The sequence below is a fragment of the Terrapene carolina genome, unplaced genomic scaffold (assembly GCF_002925995.2).
Source record: "Terrapene carolina triunguis isolate 2854851 unplaced genomic scaffold, T_m_triunguis-2.0 Scaffold18, whole genome shotgun sequence".
NCBI lineage: Eukaryota > Metazoa > Chordata > Testudines > Emydidae > Terrapene > Terrapene triunguis.
In genome coordinates, this window is record NW_020664369.1 from 1939364 (window position 1) to 1953000 (window position 13637).

The 13637-nt window shown below is 40.7% G+C and overlaps 1 protein-coding gene across 3 annotated transcripts in view; it reads right to left on the reverse strand.

Moving 5' to 3' along the window:
• Positions 1 to 6324: 6324 nt before the first annotated feature.
• The window catches only part of LOC112111206 (GPALPP motifs-containing protein 1), a 30007-nt gene continuing 22694 nt past the window's right edge, over positions 6325 to 13637 (reverse strand). Inside the window, exons 5-8 of one of the 3 annotated variants that reach the window (XM_029912095.1) lie at positions 9329 to 9460; positions 8991 to 9155; positions 8503 to 8601; positions 6325 to 6618 (exon numbers count right to left, since the gene is read on the reverse strand). In XM_029912095.1, coding sequence (XP_029767955.1) covers positions 6403 to 6618; positions 8503 to 8601; positions 8991 to 9155; positions 9329 to 9460 — 612 coding nt within the window. In that variant the 3' untranslated portion in view covers positions 6325 to 6402. The remainder of the gene's footprint in view (positions 6619 to 8502; positions 8602 to 8990; positions 9156 to 9328; positions 9461 to 13637) is intronic. The other 2 variants (XM_024206526.3, XM_024206524.3) reach the window with 2 other exon arrangements.

Consider the following 13637-nt stretch of genomic DNA (forward strand, 5'->3'; position numbering starts at 1 on the left):
GTACATTGTAACTGTATGCAAGAGATGACATGTTTATATTGGAAACGCAGATCGACATCTCAGTCTACTTTATTCTATTCATCATGGTATCTCATTGCCTTGTGGTGAAGATGATGCAAACAAATTATTTAAAGTCTCTGATATATCCCTTTTCTCCTTTATTGCTTCCTGGTAACATAGTAAATTTACCAATTAATTCTCTTACAGGCTTCTGATATGAACAATGTTTTTATTTTATTTGTGTATCCAGCCATTCCCCCTTAATATTCCTTCTTAACCCTCTTCATTTACATCTTACCTGCCATAGTGCATGATTCTTTCTATTGGCTTCATTATGGTTGGATTTCCAAGCATGTCTTAAAAAGTATAGTTCATAAAAGGAGGCTATCACTGTTGTGAATTGTTTTTAATGAAGACTTTTAAAAATATACTCAGCTACACAAAACAGAGATAAGCATTTTAAACCCAGGATAAGTCCATTTAAATCTGCCTTTGACATTTCCTGAGCAGTCATAGATTGATATGCCACCATATAGGCTGACAGCATAGAATAGAAAGAGAGAGGCTATTACATACATTTTAGGAGCTGGTTACCACAAATGTTACCCAGAAATTATACTGGGGACTTTTCATTACCTAAACGCTGGTTTTTAAATAAGATTCTGAATATCACTCAGTAGAGTTTTAGCACAAATGCTATTTGGTTTGCCCAAATTGTAGAGAACAGCTCATCTCTTCACAAGCTTTCAGAGCTTTTAATTTAGTGAGTTACTGTTTATTTTAATGAGTGTCCTAGGAGAGGATTTGGCATTACTAGGGGAAGATTAATTTGTGTACTAACCCAACTTGAAAGTTCACTCAATTTACACAAAGAAATGAAAAGCTTAAACTCTCAATAAAAATTCAGCTATTTCCCCCCACTGCAGTTTATAGCATCAGAGCCAGAGTAAGCGAGGCATCGGGAAAAAAATCAGATCAGAGATGACTTCCCAAATGTATATCAAGGCTTTGATAATTAGAATTGTGTACCCCACACTTCAAGGCGCACTGGCTGAAGCAGTGCAAAATGACTGTAATGCTCTATTTGTGCTGCTGTAGCTACAGATCTGTCAGTATTTTTGTTATAACCCTTCACTTCAGGAACAAACTAAATGCAGCTCCCACAGAAATCACTAGGAGTTTATCCATTGACTTCAGTGGCAACCAAGCTTTAACATCAAGGGATTTTTTATGGTGAAGGACCTGATCCTGCAAACCTTACTCATATGAGAAATCCTCATTCAAGGAGCCCTCAGTCAAGTACCTTAGCCGTAAAATGACACCTGATACAGATAGGATTTGCCTAAGGCAGTGGTTCCCAAACTGTGGTTTGAAGAGCATTTTCTGTGGGCCATAAAAATTGGCTGTTCAGAGAATGCAGCTCCTCCTCCTTGTCTCTAGCTGCAAAATAATGCCCAAAGAAGTTAAAATATATTAAATATTTTCCTAATGTTACACTTCCATGTCAGCAATGTCATAGTTGCCACAGGAATGTTATTCAATCTCCAACTGTAGGGGAGGTAGTTCTTGCAATCACCAGTGAGAATGGAGATTGTCCAGAAGCTAATGGCCTATTGAGGTGTAATTTGTTGTGACACTGATTTAAGCCTATTTAAAATATATATATATCAAATCTCTTTGGTGGTTTAATCCCTAACACAAACCTTCTTTTCCCCTGAAAAACTAAGAGGCTTTACCTCAAAACCAACTGATTTTAACAACAATGTTCTGCAGATAAGGCTACATTGTTTTTTCAATTATTGTTTTAGAAACTAACTATTGTGCACATTAACTTTTTGCATTGAAAATGACAAAAAATGTCAGCACACAGATTCATTGCACCCTCAGGGCCTATGTATTACCTCAATAAACTAATGACTGAAAACATGGCAGTGTGTGGGTTGCTGGTCTGTTGAGGTAAAAAAACCCAGACACAGTATATCACAGTAACTGTTCTGAACTATGGTGTGAGCCATGCTAAATTTATCATGTAATAATTGAAAAGTTCACATCACCTTCAAATAAGTCATTAAAGTCTTTTTACCAAATTACTTACATGGACACGTTTTGGTTCTCTCAATACCTCCTTAAAAAGGATCAGGGAAATTAAAATAAAGACGAAGTCTATGAACTTGAATCAGACAATTTTAAAATAGAGTTAGTGTCAATAATACAGATTATTTTGCTGACTTTTGCTTATGCTGTTGTGCAAGAAAGACCGGTTCGAGTGATAAAAGGACATAAGTGAATGTGTGCTGGCCTGGATTTTCAGATGTAACTGCAAATTTCTGTAACTTTGCTAAGATTAAAGTGTGATTGTGTACTAAAGTTACTGGAACGATATTGTAAGGCTTCATGTTTATTATATCTTGATTTCTAAATCAAATTTGCTCAATTTACAAATACAAACTGTGTTTTTTCTCATGGAAGTCACAGAATCATGGGGACCTTGAGAGGTCTAGTCCAGCTTCCATGCTGAGGCAGGACCAAGTAAACCTACACAACCCCTGGCAGTTGTGTAATCTGTTTTTAAAAACCATCTATGATGTGGATTCCACAACCTCCCTTGGTAACCTATTCCATTAGTCAACTATCCTTATAGTTAGAAAGGATTTCCTAATTAACATATATCTTCTGTGCTGCAGGTTAAGCTGATTACTTCTTTTGTCTTCCTAGGTGAAAGGTCTTGGCCTAAGCAGGTTTCTCGCCTATCTTCAATTTCCAGTGGCTTCAGCCCCTCCTTGATTGAAGGGCCCATCTTTCTCAGCTTGCAGAGCTCTGGCCCCTTCTGTCTGTCTAGTGATGGATGCCAAAGATGGCCTCTGTCCTTGCCTATATCTTCCAAAGTTCAATGATTTTAGAGAGGCAACATAAGATAATAAAAGAACATAAGAATGGCCATACTGGTTCAGACCAAGGGTTCATCTAGCCTAGTATCCTGTCTTCAGACAGTGGCTAGTGCCAGATGCTTCAAAGGGAATGAACAGAACAGGAAAATTATAGAGAAATCCATCACCTGTCTATTCCCTCAGGGACACTCACAGCATGGGGTTGCATATCTGACCATTTTGGCTATTAGCCATTGATGGACCTATCCTCCATGAACTTATTCGGTTCTTTCTTGAACTCATTTATACTTTTGGCCTTTACAACATCCCCTAGCAACAAGTTCCTCAGGTTGACTCTGTGTTGTGTGAAGAAGTATTTCCGTTTGTTTTAAACCTTCTGCCTATTAATTTCTATTCCCAACTGATAAGGTGTCACTTGGAGTATTGTGTCCAGTTCTGGGTGCCAAATTTCAGGAAGGATGTGGACAAATTGGAGAAGGTTCAGAGAAGAGCAACAACAATGATTAAAGATCTAGAAAGCATGACCTATGAGGAGAGGTTAGAAAGACTGGGTTTGTTTAGAGTGGAGAAGAGAGGACGGGGGGCGAGGGGGGAGGAGATGGGATGGGGCGGGGGACATAACAATTTTCAAGTACATATAAAGTTGTTACAAGGAAGAGGGTGAAAAATTGTTCTTTAACCTCTGAGAATAGGACAAGAAGCAATGGGCTTAAATTGCAGCAAGGGAGGTTTAAGTTGGACATTAGGAAAACTTTCCTAACTGTCAGGGTAGTTAAGCACTGGAATAAATTACCTAGGGAGGCTGTGGAATCTCCGTCATTGGAGCTTTTATAAGAACAAGTTAGACAAATGCCTGTCAGGCATAGTTTAGTTATTATGTACTCCTGCCTTGAGTGCAGGGGACTGGATTAGATGACTTCTTGAGGTCCCTTCCAGTCCTATGATTCTATTCTTGGCTCATATTCAATTTATCTTTTACAACAGAACTACTGGCTAGCCAGTTATTCCACAATCTGTAGTTGTGCATTTGATCTTCCCTTCCTAAGTGAAGTACTTTGCACTTGTCTTTACTGAATTTAATCTTATTGATTTTTAGACCAATTCTTCAGTTTATCAAGGTCATTTTGAATCCTTATATCCTGTCTTCCAGAATGCTTGCAACCCTTCCCAGCTTGGTGAATCAAGACTTAACTGGCCCATGATGACCCTCTAACTACACCCAGGAGCTGGTACCTGTTCCAGATGGTGGCTCGTTAGCCAATTAGCAAAGGAGAAGCTGAGTTCTATAATTCTGCCTGCACAGCATAAATAGGAGGTGGCTCAGGTAGGATGGGAGATCCCAGGTGTGAGTAAGAAGGAAAGTGCTGTTCCCAGGCAAGGCTTGGGCCTACAAGCTAGAGAGAACCAGTGCTGACTCCTGTAAGGGAGGAGCTCTGAGTTATGGCTTAGAGGTAAGAGGGAGATCCCCCAAAGGAAGATGGTCAAAGCACTAGGGAAGGGAGACAGTAGGGGATGCTTGTTGTCAGGTCTGGGAGGCCAGCTTTTGGGTGCTTTTAGAGAGGCCCAGCAGTTTGGGGCTGGAGAGCTGAACTACAGGAGTAGAGCTGGAAGGCGGTCTGTGGGGTGGTGGTCCAAGAGAGTAACAGAAGAGGCCAATGGAAGCAGGGTAGGCTTCTGGGAGGGAGCCCTGAGTTAGGGCATTCAGGAAAAAAAGGCCAGCAGGGGTAGAGCACCTGTTTGTTGTATTTGGACTCCCAGCAGGGGGAAAGCCAGGGAAGCTGGAACTCCAACAAGAGTGAGAAAGTATTGAGTTGAGCCCAGGAGGGGTAAAGGACCTTTTGTTTGCCAACTGGGACTCTGAGTATTCAGAAGGGGTTTGAACTGTGGGCTTGGCTGGATGGCTGAGCCATGGAAGACCCAGGCAGCCTGCAGGAGGTGCTGGAGCTGAGGATACTGGTGACATTAGACACTGAGACAAGGGGGCACTCCAAGGAGGTGTGCTCTATAACAGCCTGATTCAAAGCCCACTGACATCAATGGGAGCCTTTCCTTGGACTTCAGATCGGACCCAGTATCTCAGAAACAGCAGGAGAAAAATGAACTTTCAACACTGTTGTAAGGCCAGTTTTAAATCCGCATTTAGTTAATATAACTCTGACCCTAGGAACACCTCAGTGCCACATGGTATGGAGCTCCATACCATGGAGCAATGAATCTCAGCTGGTCTGGCCAGCTCAGTGTACCTCACACACTAAATCCAATGGAGACATTTAATGTCATCAGAAAACTAGTAACTCACTGGTCAATATTCTGATATATGTACAATTAACCTGCAAAGAATTATACTAATTAAAAATGTCTACACCAGGCATATCAGGGGAAGTTGATACAGAGGTTTTTCCAGACAAAGGAAAGGGGCTGACACCTCAAGCCAAGTGTGGCAAGGGAAAGTGGGCCAGCCATTTGTATCGTAGACTGCAAGAAGATCATGTGCATTGTAAAAGTCACAAGTTGGGGAGGAGCCAGCAGGGGAAAAGAATTTTATCTGGGAATACACTTCAAGATTATACATTTCAAATGTTTACTGGACTATAAAGGGGGGGAGAGGAGATCCCCTAAGCTATACTTCACCACAGGAGACAAAGAAAATCAAGCACTTCAGGCTATGTAATTGATCCTCAGCCAGGACTAGCCAGCCATGCTGGAAGAATGACTATGGTGAGAACTTTTTTGAACAAAAAGACTATAGTTTGTTGCATTTCAGTCTTGGTAGCCTATTTTTGCAACCATTTCTATCACTTAAACCTATGTCTATGTTAATGAACTTTTTAGTTTTATATAAACCAACTCAGGGCTATGATTGAAGGGAAGGGTGAGAGAACCCCAGGTAAGTTAACCAGCTGCTGTATACTGCCTTGTTAAAGGAGCAGCAAAATTGATAGTTTTGTGGGTGCTACAATAAGAGGGGACCAAGCACTGCAGAAAGATGTCTCTGGGGAGAACTTGGGGCTGGAAGGGTTGTGGAGGTCCCTCTGCAATGAGTAACTGGGTGGTGAAGCTGGGTGAGACCTGCATGCTTGTAGGCTGTCTGTTGCTGTCTGGGCTGTGAGCCACAGCAACATAACTGTGGGTGCTTTGACAGTTGCAGGGCAGGTGGTGACTGAATGCTTTACTGGCCTGGGTAAATCCCAAAGGGTCACAATAACCACTTTTAAATTTATCCTTTTTGAAATATTAGGTTGATTTTAAAAATGTGGTTAACCAACTTATCTTGCAACAATTTTGAACTAAATATCGTTTCTGATTTTTATACACTACAGATTGTATAATTTTGTGCGCATTTCCTAAATAGAATAGTTACATGTAAGAAAAAATAATTGACATAACATTCATTTTTAAGCATAAAGAAATTTATTTTGCACACAAGTATTTACAGAAAAATGTACTTTTTTTTTTTTGAAGTTGCTGAAGTTTAATAGATTTTTCTCCTGAAAGAAAACTTCATATCTTTGCATTATAAAAACATATTGCCTTTGCTATGTGAAAACCTGGTGTTTAACTCTCTGGATTTCTTTATCAGGGCTTTCTTTTGAACTTCATCAAATCGATTGACTTGGAGGTCCTGGTCTCGGTCAAATGGCCTTCTCTCTTGAGGCTTCTTATCTTCAGTTGCTTTGCTCTTTAATTTTTTATGATGCATATCCATGAGAGATTCTGATCTTTTTGAGTCCTGGAAATAGGGGAAGAAGGAAGGTGAATATTGCAGAATGATGGTGAAATATAGCAAAAACAAAAATGACTTAAAGCGTGTCAAGAGTCAGGATGGTTATGAGGAATTTCAGAAAGACAAGATAAGCTACTGGGCAACATGAAAGTAAATGAAATTCAATGTAGACAAGTGCAGGGTAACTCAAATTAGAAAAAACACTTTTATACACTGTTTTAAAATGGGGTTCTTACCTCTGAAACTCACTGTAGACAGATGAATATGAAGTTACAGGAAAAAAGTTCTAAAGATTGGTTTTAATTCAGCAAAACACTTAAGCATTTGATTAGTCCACTGAAGTCAATAGGACTATTCACATGCTTGAAGTTAAGTACCGGCTTAGGTGCTTTGCTGAATTAGGGGCTTGTGTTGTTTTTCAGAACCTGATGCTGCTGTCATACAAGTCAATGGTAAAACGCCCATTGATTTTTAAACAGGAGTGACATCAGTCCCAAGTAGGGGATGCGGCACCATCCTCTGAGAGCAAAGTGTGTATGCCCTGCTATGGCTAGGCAGACATCTACATGAAGACAAGCTCTTAGAAAAATACAATTTAACATTCTGCTTATTCCCCACTTGTAGTCACCATCTTCTGTGATATCAAACTGTTGCTGTGGAAAATCATTAAATCACAGGCCAGATTCATTCCTGGTGTAATTCCACTGACTTTAATAGAGTTACACCAGAGGATTGATAGTGCCAAGTTATCACTGCAGATGCTAAAAAGAAACCATTTTAAGATATAAAGCACTTTCCAGGAAAGTGTCCTTGGTAGGAAATCAATGGAAAAAGGAAGAAAAGCCATTTGAAAATGACCTAAGACTTGTTTCAATGCAGAACATTTTTCAAAACATTCTAAGAGGCATCAGCTAACCTTGCACAGTAATAGTATATGCAAGTTTCTCTCTGGTAGAGCAGATAACAGAATACAACTTAAAAGAACTGCATTTATGTAATGTCCACAACTGAACAAGCAGCAGGAAATAGAGAAAATTCAAGACTGTACACTAATAGCTCTGGATCTGCAAGCCCTATAAATCTAAAAAGATGCATCACCTAATGAACTGCAAATAAATTATTAAGAGTGCCCCATAAACTCAATTCTTCTAATATAAACCAAGGTTGCTGTTCTCTCAGTTAATTGTTTTCTCTTAGGAGATTTGACGGTCTTCCAGCTGATGGCTGTAAACAAGGGAGAAAAGGAAGGGGCAGCTGTAGGACAGACAATAGCCCATGCTGTGAGACAGCAGTGGGTGGGGGAGGGAAGTGATTGTGAAGCTGAGGCTCAGATTTTTAATTACCAATATTTGTCCATGAAAACCACAACTGCTTTTGCAGAAACTAAGGAATATTTCCAAGTAAAAATGTTGCCCGAAAGGCAGACAATTATGGTATTGATCTCTTAGGCACATTGAGCCTCCTTTGGATGGTTCTGTATTTTAACCTTTCAATTAAACCTGTAATGCTGTTTTCTTCCAGGGATGCCTGTAATTCAGTGAAGTCTTTTACTGTTTGACTTGAAACTGTATATTCCCAGCAATGGAAGTTCTACCATAGGAATCATTTAAGTAAAACACAAACTGAAACTCATCTAAGAAAAGGCATATAAAAACCTACACACACACACTCTGACACTATCTTTCAGGAGCAGCGGGAGGGCCCAATCTTGCTCTTGTTGAAGTCAATGACAAATTCTCTAATGGCTTAAATGGCTGCAGGTTTGGGCCCCAGAAGAGAAGAATGTAGTGATATCACCATGGAAACCAACAGTGCTAGGAATGAGAAACCAAAAGAGAGCTAAGAATTAAAGGAAACCTAGAAGAAAAAGCATTTTGTGCTTATACTTGCATTGTATGAAGACAGCTGCTCAGCCAGTCTCTTGTCTCTCGCCGATAATACAATTTCTTCATCACCTTTACTGGTTGACTTCTTTGCTTCTTGCATTTGCTGATGAATGGAAGCAGACTGCAATTATTAGCAGGCAGCATACTTGAAGTAAGTGACAAAGAAATCTATACTTATCTTGCTTAAATATTAGAGGAGCGGGTCAAGATAGAGCCTTTGTACCTCTGCCCCTCAGGCATTTTTGTTCTGCTTGATAAGAATCAGTAACTGGCTGTTCATTAAATTGATACAGAACAATAGACTTCCCAGGCCATAGCAGACAGATATAATGTTTAATGTAAGAAGGAAAATAACTATTAGGTCTGAAATTTCTGTGTTTGGGAACATGAGAGCACTTTTATTAGGTTATTCCTGAATGGCAGAGGTGAACTCTGAGAAGACTGATAACATATAGACTGTCTGCATGTTTATATGAATGAATAAATGCTCACTTGGGCTTTCCTCTCTCTGTCGGCTGGAGTATCTGTCCAAATTGACTTATCTCCTGACTTCTCATCTGTTCTTCTCTTGAAAGTTCTTGGGCCCAATCCAAAGCCTTTCAATTCTGGTGGAAGCTCAGTCATCCAAGACTCCCTTGAAACTTGCTTGGACCCATCCTTTAAGAAAAAAATCATAGTGGGAATGTTAATAAATAAATTGTGGGTTCTCCTAGATAACATTTTCTTAAGTGCTACAGTCATTTAGCATCTTCAATATATACAGCTGAGCTTACTAAAATTCACATCTTTTTAGGCCAAGAAAACATGCACAGTCAAAATTATTAACTTACATCATCTGAAGAAGTAAGTTTTTCTTTCATTCGCTGAGCTCTGCGTTCAAAGTCTCTAGTTACACTAGATTCTACTGGTCCTTTTGCAGGCATTGGACCTATGACAGCGTCTTCTTCCTCACTATCTGTTGCCTTCCAAAAATAAAAGACATTATCAACCATAATAGGTCACTACAGAAATATTCTTAGCTATAAACCCAACTGTCTTCTCAAACAGGCCCATGACCAATAATTTCTTTCAATTCATATTAAGAAACAGGTGTATTATAAATACACATTACTTATATATCCAAGCATTTAAAAGTTGTCCAGTCCCAGCTCTAACTCCCATTGCCTTTAACAGAAACCAAATTATTTCTAATCTCTACACTTCTGAATGTGTCATCAGTGGTGGTCAATAGAATTCTTGCCAGAGACATTAATAATGCACTTTTTTTTGTTTAAGATGTGTAGAATACTCAACATCAAGATGATATCTTTTGATATTCTGCTCACTCTCCTGTAGCTCCAGTGATAAATGATTAACATCAGAAACAAGTGAAGTGTACATGTACAACTCTGATATCATGGGCACCAATATATCCTCCATTACTGCCATCAACATTCTGAATGTATTGCCATAGGTGTGCATAGCATTTTACATAGCAAGAAAAGAGCTTAGAATCTAAACTGATCATAGTAAAACTGGATGTTGGGAGGAGGAGAACAGGAAAGGGTGGGGGTGGAAAGAAGGAAGGAATACACAGAATATAGTTATGGAATTGCTTCACTGGTACAGCACATGCTGTGCTAGTTCCTAGTTAAGGTTTGGTTTGTGGGTGTGGTGTTTTTTTTTTTTTAAATTTCCTTTCAACGTTGTTTAAAATGGAATTTATATTTGAAGGATTGTTGGGAAAGCTAGAACTGAAGAAGGCTGGAGGGAGTACAGAATAAAAGGAGACATTCCAGGTGTAGAGTGCTGAATGGGAGATGGCGCAAAAGTCCATCTAAGAGAAGAACTAAGCTAGGTGGAAATGGAAGGACACAAGTTCTGCGAAAGAGACTGCCAAGTGACTAGTGATGAGCTGTAGGAAGTGGCAGAGTTGTGCAAAGCCTTGAAAATGAGAATAAGGAGTTTGCCATTGATGTAAAGGTGGGGCCTGTTAAGTGGGATAGATGCATTCAAGTGGCAGAGGAGAGTGGTGGCATCTATTGGTAACCTACAAGGCGGCAACAACAGGGCTGGCACAGCCCAGAGGAGCAAGCTTGAGTGGCGAACAAGCTGGTGGTGGTAGGGAAGTACCAGAGCCACTGTGGGCAAGGCGGCTACTTGCAAGAGGCAGGGGGTAACAACATGATCAATAGTCCTAGGTACCCAGAGAGCCATCCCAATGGACAAGGGTGTGTCTCTTTCTCTTCTCTCTTCTCCCCCCCCCCCCCCGAGTCGGTAAGAAATCTGTATATTTTGTAAAGCAAGATGTGGCAGGCTTTAGACACATCCTGAACGTTGGCGGAAGGCAAGAGAGTAGGATGACAATAAGGCTGTGGGCCCACAAAACTGACAACTGTGGAATTATCTAATATGATGGAGAAAGGAAGAGGAGGGATTTATTTTGGGGGTGAGATGGTTTTGGCATGCTGAGTTTAAGTTGACAGGTGGGCTTCCAAACAGTAGATGAGACAATGGCAGAAAAGAGTGGAGAGGAAAAACCCACCACCAGACTTCAGTGTAAAAGAAGTTACTCACCTTGTGCAGTAAGGATGGTTCTTCGAGGTGTGTGTCACTATGGGTGCTCCACTGCAGGTGTGCTTGCCTCCCTGCACTGCTGATTGGAGAACTTCAGTAGTAGTGTTGATTAGACAGCAGATGCGGGCTAACCCCCCTCAGTTCCTTCTCTACTGCAGAGTCCCAGACAAGAACCCTGGAGTACTGGGAAGGAGGGTGGCTTGCGGAGCACCCATGGGGAACACATCTTGAAGAACCATAATTACTGCACAAAATGAGTAATTTCTCTGATTAGCGTCCGTATGGGTGCTCCACTGCAGGTAACTCCCGAGCACTATCCTTATTGGTGGGTTGGGACTTCGGGGTCGGGTCAGTTACAGATGACTCTACTGTGGCGCTGAAGATGGCATAGGAGGTGGAGTCTCCAGTGATCGCGTAGTGTTCTGTGAAAGTGTGGACTGATGCCCATGTTGCTGCTCTACAAATTTCTGAGATAGGATGTTCTTGAAAAAGGTGATGGGTGAGGAGATCGACCTTGTGGAGGGCATGCGAATAGTATCTGGAGGGGTCATATTACAAGGTTGATAACTGTCTAATCCAGTTTGACACCCATGTGGAGAGTCTCTGGACTGAGCCCTTGGATCTCTCCGCAACAGCAAGGAAAAGTCTAGAAGACATCCTGAAAACCTTCGTTCTATCCAGGTAGAAGGCTAGGGCTCTTCTGAGGTCTAGCATGTATAATATAGCCTCCCTGTTGTCTCAAGGAGGTTTGGTATAAAAGGTTGGAAGCTGAATCAGTTGATTCATGTGAAGTGTGGTGGTTAACTCATGATTAACTCAAAAAAATTTACTGCAATTAAAAAAATTAATTGCGATTAATCACACTGTTAAGCAATAGAATACCAAGTGAAATTTATTAAATATTTTTGATTTTCTACATTTTCAAATATTGATTTCTATTACAACACAGAATACAAAGTGTAGTCTTCGCTTTATATTTGATTACTAATATTTGCACTCTAAAATGAAACAATTTTTCAATTCACCTCATACAAGTACTGTAGTGCAATCTCTCTACTGTGAAAGTGTAACTTACAAATGTACATTTTTTTGTTTTTGTTACATAATTGTTTTGTTTTTGAGTGCAATGTAAAACTTTAGAGCCTACAAGCTCACTCAGTCCTACTTTTTGTTCAGCCAATCGCTAAGACAAGTTTGTTTACATTTACAGGACATAATGCTGCCTGCTTATTATATACAATGTCACCTGTAAGTGCGAATGCTTGTTCTCACTTTTGTAGCCGGCATTGCAAGGTATTTACATACCAGATATGTTAAATTCATATGCCCCTTCATGCTTCGGCCACCATTCCAGAGGACATGCTTCCATGCTGATGACGCTCGTTTAAAAAAAAAAAAAATAAAAAAAATGAATTAAACTTGTGACTGAACTCCTAGGGGGAGACTTGTATGCAGGGGTGAAAGTAACTTAAAGGACTTACCGGTATGCCGGAGTCCTGAGCGGGGCGTGGCCTTAACCAGAAGAGGCAGGGCCTTTCAAGTTTCAAAGGCCCTGGGGCTGTGGCTGGGAGCCCCAGGGCCTTTAAATCACCCCTGAGCTACCAGCTGCAGAGGCTGGGGTAGCGGCGGCAGGGCTCTGGCAGCTATTTTAAAGGGCCAAAGGCTCCGGCTGCTGCGGGGAGCTCTGGCAGCGGGGATTGGGCGGCGCTTTAAAGGGCCCGGGGCTCTCTGCAGGTGCCGGAGCTACGGGACCTTTAAATCACCGCCAGAGAAGCCGGTCCAGTCCGGCACAGCGTACTGGTCTTACTTTCACCTATGATTGTATGTCTCCTGTTCTGTTTTACCCCCATTCTGCCCTATATTTCATGTTATAGCAGGCTCGGCTGATGACCCAGCACATGTTCGTTTTTAAAAATACTTTCACAGCAGATCTGACAAAACGCAAAGAAGGTACCAATGTGAGATTTCTAAAAATAGCTACAGCACTGGACCCAAGGTTTAAGAATCTGAAGTGCCTTCACACCTCGTCCCTCTCAGCTTTTGGGAGCATGCTTTCAGATGTCTTAAAGGAGCAACACTCTGATGCGGAAACTACAGAATCCAAACCACCCAAAAAAAAAAAATCCACCTTCTGCTGGTGGCATCTGACTCAGATGATGAAAATGAACATGTGTCAGTCCGCACTGCTTTTGATCGTTATGGAGCAGAACCTGTCATCAGCATGGACGCATGTCTTCTGGAATGCTGGTTGAAGCATGAAAGGACATATGAATCTTTAGCGCATCTGGCATGTGAATATCTTGCAATGCTGGCTACAACAATGCCATACAAATGCCTGTTCTCACTTTCATGTGACATTGTAAACAAGACATGAGCAGCATTATCTCCTGCAAATTGTAAACAAACTTGTTTGTCTGAGCGATTGGCTGAAGGAGGACTGAGTGGACTTTTAGGTTCTAAAGTTTTACATTGTTTTATTTTTGAATGCAGTTATTTTTTGTATATAATTCTACATTTGTAAGTTCAACTTTCACGATAAAGTGATTGCAATACAGTATTTTTATTAGGTGAATTAAAATACTA